At 32.1% G+C, this 10,419-nt stretch overlaps 1 protein-coding gene across 1 annotated transcript; it reads left to right on the top strand.

The window, feature by feature from the left end:
- The first annotated feature begins 1,729 nt into the window (after positions 1-1,729).
- On the top strand, positions 1,730-2,257 carry LOC108485949 (cysteine proteinase inhibitor 1-like). Its single transcript, XM_017789785.2, has one exon. It carries the CDS (start codon positions 1,801-1,803, stop codon positions 2,158-2,160), a length of 360 nt encoding a protein of 119 aa, XP_017645274.1. The 5' UTR covers positions 1,730-1,800; the 3' UTR covers positions 2,161-2,257.
- The last annotated feature ends 8,162 nt before the right edge of the window (positions 2,258-10,419 follow it).

The raw sequence follows: 10,419 nt of genomic DNA, 5'->3' as shown, positions 1-10,419 counted from the left end.
AAATAATTATGTCACTAATTTATGAAAATTATATCGAATCAAAGTTAAAATATAAAATTATACAAAATCAAAATTTATATATAACATTACACATTAAACTAAATTTTATAAATAAGTTGAGATATTAAATGTGTGGGATTTTAGGTAATAATAATTAAAAGAAGAAAAATAGGGATGTTGGGTAACACATACAGTCAAATCAATTTTATATATATTATATAATTACATAATATGTAAAAGATAACAATAATAAATTATTAGAAGAAAATTTAAGGATGACAAAAGGTTAATTTTAAATGTTAAAATACATTTTTAAGTAGTTAATCATAATATAATGAATAACAAGGTTTAAATTTTGGTTCATGGGTGAACCTTACTCACTTCTTCAAGTGGATACTGAATTATTTGAAAAAATCAAATCATAATAAAAATATTATCTTTTAAAATAAATAATAATTTTACTCCTTCAGAGAAATCATTTTAGTAGCTCAAAATTAAAATTTAAATAGGTATAATCTTGTAAATTTAAAATAAGAAATAAATAAATTATTTAATTTATAGATTTTGATAAAAAAATTAAGAATTATCTAATATAGGTGATATGGTTTCATTTTATTTTTCCTTAAAAAACCAAAGAAACTCGGTGCCTAATTGTGAGTACCGTAGCTGGAGTTGAGGCGTTGGCTATGATGATGATAGGAGGGGAGGTATTGGTAGTGGGGGTGTTGTTGGTCCCTTCATCCCAATCATTACGGTTCAAAATGCATCTCGGAGGACATAGAAAGCAATTCAATGACGTTGGGGAAGTACCAAGTTATCAAACCCAACCAGGACCGTCATCAACTATTGCCTGATTCTCACAAGTTGAACGTCACGGTAACGTCGTCGCATGGCCATATTTTTCAGTTGGCGGAGAAAGTAGAGAAAGGGCAGTTTGTATTTACGGCAATGGAGTAGTGAAATTACATGGCTTGCTTTTCGGCACCGGAGCATTGGCCTCTGATTACCTTGACCATTGATTTTGATTGGAGGACAGGTGTTCAGTTTAAGGACTAGTTTAATGTTGCCAAGAAAGGCCATGTCGATGTAAGTCTCTTCATTTATTGATGATATTAGGAAACAACAAAACTGGCACAAACATAAGCATGCGTGCTATATATATTTGTTCATACTTTTTATAATGCACCCAAGGCTTTGTGGCTGTTTTGTGAATAGCAGGCCATGAAAGTGGAGCTGGAGCAGTTGTACCACACAATCTCCAAAATGATGTGGTTGTCCTTCGTCTCACTTTAAAACCCTTCTTCCAAGAAAATAAGCTTATTTGATTTGACTGTGTTACCCAACATCCCTATTTTTTCCTTTTAATTATTATTAGCTACTTTGTTTGACAATGAAATATATATATATATATATATATATATAAAGACAGATATTAAATGAGGTATATTTTTTTTTCTCTTTTGGCAAGAAATCATCAAAAAAAAAAAAAACTGATGCATTAACGGGCTCACCTAATTTTCCTTTTTGTCATCCATCTACCTTATTACCAATAAATACCTACAAACTTATTACCAAAAAAAAAGAACAAAAAAGGATTTTCAACAAAATAAAATTTATTACCATAAAAATTAAATGCATACAAATTTATTACCAAAAATAAAACGTATTTCCAAAAAGAAAACTTATTACCATAAAGTTTTTTACGCATATTAAAATTTATCTATAAATAATTCATTCCAAATTCATCTATTTCATAACCTAGAACCAAAACCAACCAAGAAAAAAAAAAGCAGACTCAAAATGCAGCAAAATTTTTGCTTCTTGATCCTCTTGCTATCCATCCTTTTCCTTCCCATCATTTTCTCCGATGCCAGAAAGGATGCTCTCGCTGGAGGATGGACGCCAATCAAGGACATTAAGGACCCACACGTGACGGAAATAGCAAAATTCGCTGTTGACGAGTATAACAAGCAGTCAAAAGTGAGTTTAAAGTTGGATGAGGTGGTGAAAGGCGAGACTCAAGTAGTCTCTGGGATAAATTATAAACTGGTCTTGAAGGCAAAGGACGGAAGCGCTGTTAATACATACGAGGCTGTGGTGTGGGAGAAGGCGTGGCTGCATTTTAGAAATCTTACCTCCTTTACCCTCGTCATGGATTAGATTTTATTATAATAACAATGTAGATGTTCATGTATGTTATCATTGTCCATTTTTGTTATGTAAGTGATGAGTGGAGAATAAAATCTTGCTATGCTAATAGTTTGGGTTTTTCTTTCTTTTTTCTTTTTTCTTTTTTTTAGTTTCTTGAATAGTACATCATATTATTTTTTTTCAAATATTAGAAAAGAAAAATAAAATGTATTAATTTCTCATAAAATAATGGTATTAATCGGGAGGGTCATGGCATTGTTTGTTAAAGTCATCGCACCAAAAAGCAAAAAAAATCGCGATAGAAATCTTCTATCCCTTCTTTGCTCCAATAAAATGTGGATTAAAAAATTTCATTTAATATTAATGATGATTTTTCGTTTATTTAACGTATTGATGTCTAAAACAGGTTAATTGAAAAAATAAATACTGGAAATTTAAAAGCTAAACTACAAAAAAAAGTTTCTGTAAAAAAGTCTATTAAGATTTTATTCAAATATTCTATTAAAGAACTATTCATATAAATCTTTAGACCCATTGTTGAATTTGAAACCCAAATCAATGAGCTTCTTTTATGATAAAATTAGGTACTTTAGTACTTTCAATTTCTGCTAGTTTTTTGAGAAAATAGTCTGCAAGATTAAACATCAAACAGGTAATCAAACCTTAAATTATTGATAAAATAGATAAATTACAAAGGAAAGAAAACTTTGTAGTTGGAAGTGTGAATATTGGGGAATCATTTGAAACAATTTCTACTATTTTTTGAATAAGTATTGTGTTTTGTTGATCAATGTATGAGTTGTATGGACCATTTTGATCTGTTAGGTTGTTATACTGTTATGAGCAATTTAGTTGTTGATTGTTGATAGTCAGTCTATTACTCTCAAGTTGTGACAAGTGGTTGTAAGATTGTTTAGTAGCTGAAGGGTTCTTTTTTAGTCTGTAAATACTATGTTGCATCTTTGTAATGAGTTTTTGATTTAATAAAATTTCAGATTGTTTGTGTGTTCATTTTCCTTTATTTTCTTTGCTCTTGTTCAATGTTTCAACGTTTCTACATTGTATCAGAGCTTTTGCTTTATGATTTTTTTCTTGTTTGATTGATTTTGTCGTGGTGGAAGAAGATGCTGCTCTCGGTGCTCTCTGACACTTGTTTTCAGTGGTACAGGAAATGGTAATTTTGGAACCCCGTTTTTTGATGAACGAGTCAGAAAATATTATTTATTAATATTTACAGGTCTATTATAGCGTTATATTTAATTTTGGTCTAGAAATTTTATTGAATCGATAGTTAATTAGGGTATAAGGACTAAATTATAAAAATTATAAAACTTAATCACTATTGAATTTTAGTTGATAAAAGGCTTAAATAAGGAATCTCTAGGGATTTATTGGAAATTAAGCTAATATTAACTAAGGTGGATGGTTTGGTAAGCTTGGATGGATTAAAATATATCATAAATTATGTTTAAATAAAATAAAAGAAAAGAAAATAAAAGAAACAAATAGGTTAAGGTGGAAGGAGAAAGAACTCATACTTTCGTCTTCAAAATTCCACTGAAATCACCATTGTTGAAAGCTCTCTTAGGGCTCAAAGCTTTCAGTTGTGATTGGTAACTGAATTATAACCCATTTCTTTAAATTTTTATATTTTTGGAATCCTGGGAGCTTGATTTAGCTAGCCCAGAGACTATTTCACAAAATTGTTAAAGTTTTGAAATATTGCCACTAATGATTGAAGTTTTTAGTGATAAATGATTGCATGTTAAATAGGACTAATTTGTAAAGTGGATTTTGTTAGTTTTGAGTTTAAGGACTAAATTGAGATTATGTTGAGTTTGATATGAAGTTTCTGTACTTCTTTATTCTAAAGGTTATAAAAGGATAGAACTGTAATCGAATGAAAAATGGGGCTTAATTGTAAAAGATATGAAAGTTTCAGTTTTAGGGTCTAAGTTGAATAAAATGTAAAAGTTCAGAGAAATTTTTTAAAATGTTATTAAAAGGGTTATATGCATATTTTTATACATTATAAGGTATTTAGAATTGAAAACTTGAACATAAATCAAGATTTGAAGCCAGTTAAAGATAATCAGGGAAAAGGGAAAACTGCAAAATAGTCCTTGGTGTTTATACTTATTTCATTTAATATTTGATAGTTATTTCGTATGATGCTTATTTCGTTTAATATTTGATATGTTTGTCTTGGATACATATATATGTGTTATTTGTGATGGAATTACCAAAACTAATGAATTTGGTATTGAAGGACTAAACTGTAAATTGAGGTTTAATTGATAAATGCAGGTAAAATGTAAATGCAAATGGTTTTATTATATGTACATTATGATGTTAAAGGATTGAAATAGACCGAATATGGAATTAAGGCCCGAGTGAACTTAATGAATAATTAGAATACAAATGACACGTTATTAGGGTTTAAATGCAGCAGGTACTTTGTACCAGTGTCTAAAAGTATCAAGTACTATGTACTAGTGTTAGATACCTTATCAAATAGATGGTTAATTAGGGTATAAGGACTAAATCATAAAAATTATAAAACTTAATCACTATTTAATTTTAGTTGATAAAAGGCTTAAATAAGGAATCTCTATGGATTTAATTGGCAATTAAGCTAATATTAACTAAGGTGGATGGTTTGGTAAGATTGGATGGATTAAAATATATCATAAATTATGTTTAAATAAAATAAAATAAAATAAACAAATAGGTTAAGGTGGAAGGAGAAAGAACTCATACTTTCATCTTCAAACTTCCACTGAAATCACCATTGTTGAAAGCTCTCTTAAGGCTGAAAGCTTTTAGTTGTGATTGGTAAGTGAATTCTAACCCTTTTCTTTAAATTTTTATATTTTTGGAATCCTGAGAGCTTGATTTAGCTAGCCTAGAGACTATTTCACAAAATTGTTAAAGTTTTGAAATGTTGCCACTAATGATTGTTGAAGTTTTTAGTGATAAATGATTGCATGTTAAGTAAGACTAACTTGTAAAGTGGATTTTGTTAGTTTTGAGTTTAAGGACTAAATTGAGATTATGTTGAGTTTGATATGAAGTTTATGTACTTTTTTATTCTAAAGGTTATAAAAGGATAGAACTGTAATCAGATGAAAAATGGGGCTTAATTGTAAAACATATGAAGGTTTTGGTTTTAGGGACTAAGTTGAATAAAATGTAAAAGTTTAGAGAAATTTTTTAAAATGTTATTAAAACGGTCATATGCATATATTTATACATTATAAGGTATTTAGAATTGATAATTTGAAATTAACTATTACATAGATCAAGATTTGAAGCTAGTTAAAGATAATTGGGGAAAAGGAAAAGCGCAAAATAGTTCTTGGTGTTTATACTTATTTCATTTAGTATTTGATAGTTATTTCGTACTATACTTATTTTGTTTAATATTTGATATGTTTGTCTTGGATACATATATATGTGTGTTATTTGTGATGGAATTACCAAAACTAATGAATTTGGTATTGAAGGACTAAACTATAAATTGAGGTTTAATTAATAAATGTAGGTAAAATGTAAATGCAAATTGTTTTATTATATGTATATTATGATGTTAAAGGATTGAAATAGATCGAATATGAAATTAAGGCCCGAGTGAACTTAATGAATAATTAGGATACGAATGACAAGTCATTAGGGTTTAAATGCACTAGGTACTTTGTACCAGTGTCTAAAAGTATCAGGTACTATGTACTAGTGTTGGATACCTTATCGATGGCTAAGATCCTGAATGTGTTGCAGCTCGTGTGAGAAACATCAAGTAAAGGTTAATGTCTCAAATTATAGCTCGTGGGAGCAAGGTTATTTCAAAACTCGTGTGAGTAATTCTATCCCAAGTATCCGAGTTTAATTTGCTATAGTTCTCTGGGCGAAAATAAATCATGAAATTTAATCTAAAGGGGATTTATATGTTTACTAATGTAATTCATGAATTGATCATGGTTAATATGTTTACTTATATACATGTTATGTTTATATGTGATAAAGTACTAACCAGTGGTTATGGCACGATTTGTATAAGATGTCAAGGAATACCATGTTCTGTATATTTATGTTCAATTCTTGATTTATGGAATGCCAGGTAAGTTGTGTTAATTTTTGTATGAACTTACTAAGCTTTGAGTAAACTTACATTTGTTTAATTTTCTTTCTTGTAGATTGTTGGAAAATGAGCAATCGATTGGATAAAATCGGAGCTCACATTATCCACCTTGCAATTCAATAGACTTTTGAACATTTTGGCCCGTTTATAAGTGGCATATGAATAAGTGTAAATGGCCATATGTATGTTTGAGATTGAAACTTATGAATTGGTTTCTTTTGATGTGATTATAAGTTTAATGTATAAAAGTGATGTTGTTATCTTGGTTGGTTTGAATCTTGTATATGCATATATGCCCTTGATATTGAGCATACTTTAGTTGTTGTGTTATAACATCTTGAAATGGGACTGGTATGGTAAATGTATAGGCATTGATGTTGTTGTATGTTTGAAAGTGATTAGCTTGGATTAGTTTTGTTGTGATGTGGTGCCAATTGTGGCATATTGGTTAGGTTTTTAGGGAGATGTTATAAGTTGTATTTTTGGCATGGAATGTGCATATTTGAATAGGTATATATGTTGGCTAAGATGCGTATATTAGGTCCCTTTATAATGGTTAGTTTGTGTTATGCAATTAATGACCTATTATGTACCACACGGGCTGACACACGATCGTGTGTCATACATGGGCTAGTGACACGGTCGTGTGCTCTTTAGAAATTAGGAAGCATATGTACCATACAGTTCCTAACTGTTACATGGGCTGGCCACACTCTCGTGTGAATGATGTTGAATTGGTCATCTAATTTTCACACGATTTTAGTCTGCTAGACGACCCAGTCATACAGTGTAGCACCCCAAACCCGACCCAGACGTTAAGGCCGAATCCGACGTGCCACTTTGAAGTCAAAAACCCGTGTTCCCTTTTGTAGTGTTTTAAAAAGCCGACTTTTGTCAAACTAACCAAGTGAATGGAAGTGGGCACCGGTAGGTATCCATAACAAAGGAGGTGAGCCATGAAGGTCGCTAAGTACCAAGCTCTCGATTGGATCCAATCCTAGACATGCCCACATCCATTGCCACACTTGGTTATAACAAGTTGAAATTTCTTTGAGTGATTATCTTTGGTAAATCGAATATTCGTGACGTCGTGTTATTTTAAAAAAAACAAGTATCATTTTGAAATCACGCCCTAAGTCTAGCCCATTTGAATTAGTATCCATCAATTTAAAGTTGTTTTTAATAATATAATCCAAAAAAAATTAAATAAGAAAATAAAGTTAAAATGGCCTTATTACAACCCAAAAATTAAATAGTAATTAAAAATAACTTAAGAAAACCAGTCTCTTTTTTCAACCCAAAAGTATTCACCATGGCCACTCTGAATCCCCTCCGGCTCCAAGTCACCCACATCAAGGCTCACCTGCAAGAGTAAAAAAGGGGTGAGTTTGGGGAAACTCAGTGTGTAAGGAAAACCCATTCAAAGCCCAAGTCAGCTCAAGCCCATTGGGCCTAAGCCCATTTAGGTAACAGTGGTACTAGGCCAGAGCCCTTTTCAGATTACAATAAACTGGGCCTTAGCCCCTTATTCAGATAATAGTATGGCCCATAGGCCCATTTCAAAATACATGCAACATCAAGAAACATATGCAAGCCCATTTGGGAGACTACTCAACCCACCAACCACTACACTCCACCCGTACCAGCCATACACTCCATGTGGGAATAGCTCAACCCACCCACCCAACACTCCACGATTGTAGCCTTGCTTGCTCGCTTAACGAGAATTGAGGCAAAGCCTCCAGTACGTGGACAAGCCACTTTCAGTACTTCCTCCGTCAATATCCCAGTCCCATGCATCAGATAATAACAACATGGCATGCAGTAAATAACAACAGTCAAACATGCATTTAGGTCAATTTAACCCTAGGGGTATTTTGGTAATTTATCTCCTAAAGGTAAAACTATAAATTTTCCACTTTTAAAGGTATTTCAGTAATTTATCTATTTTGGGGTTTTTCATGCATATTCCTACCTTTCACGTACTAACAGAATCACTACCGAGGGTTCTTACCGAATTGGGCCCGTTGGCCCATCATTCCAATTTTGGCCCATTAAGCCCAAAAATATCGAGGGCACAGAAATCATGCACTTTGCAGTCCAAACATTGCAGCTTACCAAAAACATTAATTGATTTACCTCACGAGCATTCGCACACTCGCAAATCTACAAAATACCAATTTTCGGCATTTCGGCTTTTCGACTTTTGCCGATCTAGACTAAGAAAGAGGGTGTTAGTTACACACTGCTTTGCATTTATATATCTTGTGAGATCCACACACAAACCGCCTACAATTGGATTACTAACACGTTAATCTAACTATTCAAATACAAACTACGTATTAACCCCTTACAATATTTGGCCAACCACACCTACAGGTCATAGTAAGCTTATAAGAAATCAATAAGCAACTCATTAACAAATTTTTGTCAATGTTTACCACATAATCATAATTTCACTGCAAGCTGTCTTCCTGAGCAACAGTCACTAAATCATTTATAACTGGAGCTACGAAACTCCAAATCAAGTGCCGTTAATTTTCCCTGAAAATAGACTCATATATATTCTATCCATAAAATTTTCAAAATTTTTGGTTTAGCCAATCAATACCAGATTTTTCTCAAAGTTTCCCATATTTCACTGCTTGACTAATCTGACCACTCTTCATTGCAAATCAAATTTCTCATTGTACAGAATTCAAAATATGTTATTGTTTATTTCATTTAAAACTAGACTCATTAAGATTTAATTACATAATTTATTTAGCTTCTAATTCATCTCCCACAATTTATGGTGATTTTCCAAAGTCACGTTACTGCTGCTGTCCGAAGCAGATTTATTACCAAATCACTCTTTCACACCTAACTTGCATGCTTGTTATTTAAACATGTATATCACCAATCAATCATCACATATCTATGATTTTACTTAAGTATAATCTCCATTTCATCATTTTAAAGCACAACATGTTAGCCGATTTTTCCCCTTAGCATCTAAGGCACATGCATGCTCATTTGTTTGGCTCAACTTCACCTATCTTCCATTTTTCATCAAAAGAACATGAAACAACAACCAAAAACCATAATATGCTTCATGAGTTAGGGTAGAATCAAGAAGAACTCATGAACATCAAGATAGAAGCAAAGTACCAAGAACTTACCTTCAATTTTTCCCCCTCCTAGTGATCGAATATTCAAGGGTTTCCTCCCCTATTTGCTCTCTCTCAAATTCGGCTATGAAGAACAAATAATGAACAAAAACCTTCCTTTACTTCCTTTTGTTATTCTTATCACTCAACATTTTATGACACATAAATGATATACTAATATTTGTGCCATACTCATGCCATAATTCCAATAAAAATATGCCCATAATGCTTACCATGCCCATCATCCATTAACTATTAAAATGCTAATGGCCATCATCCATTAAATATTAAAATGCTAAAATGCATACATTATCAACTATCCATCACCTTGGCCGGCCACTACATTAAAAGTGGGGAATTTGACATGCAAATCCTTCTATTTTGCACTACTATTTATTTGGCCACTACAAATTAGCCTATAGCATTTTCAAACATTTTCACATAGGTCTTATTTCAGAATTTCACTCCTTTTTTCTTATGGAACAAAAATTAACTAAAATTACCGGGTTCTATCTTAAGCTTGGGCCTTCTAGAGGCCCACTAACATAATTAAATCTATGCCAACATTCACAGAATTTATGAAAATTGGGGTGTTACAACTCTACCCTCCTTAAAGAAATTTCGGCCTCGAAATTTACCTGATGCAAATAGTTGAGGGTATTGTTGACGCATAGTCTCTTCTGATTCCCAAGTAGCTTCTTCCCTTCCATGATTACGCCACAGTACTTTTACCAACGGAACCGACTTCCTTCTTAGAACTTTAACCTCTCGATCTAAAATTTGTATGGGTTCTTTCTCAAAGGTCAAATCAGTCATTACTTTAATCTCCTCCACTGGCACAACATGTGATGGATCCGATCGATATCGTCTTAACATAGACACATGAAAAACGTCATGGATTCTGTCTAACTCTAGTGGTAATTCTAACTGATACGCTACTGGCACTACCCGCTTAAGAACTCGATAAGGCCCTATAAACCG

Source organism: Gossypium arboreum, chromosome 6 (assembly GCF_025698485.1).
Source record: "Gossypium arboreum isolate Shixiya-1 chromosome 6, ASM2569848v2, whole genome shotgun sequence".
NCBI lineage: Eukaryota > Viridiplantae > Streptophyta > Magnoliopsida > Malvales > Malvaceae > Gossypium > Gossypium arboreum.
The sequence above is the reverse complement of the archived record's forward strand: the minus strand, read 5'-3'. Positions and strand labels throughout refer to the sequence as shown.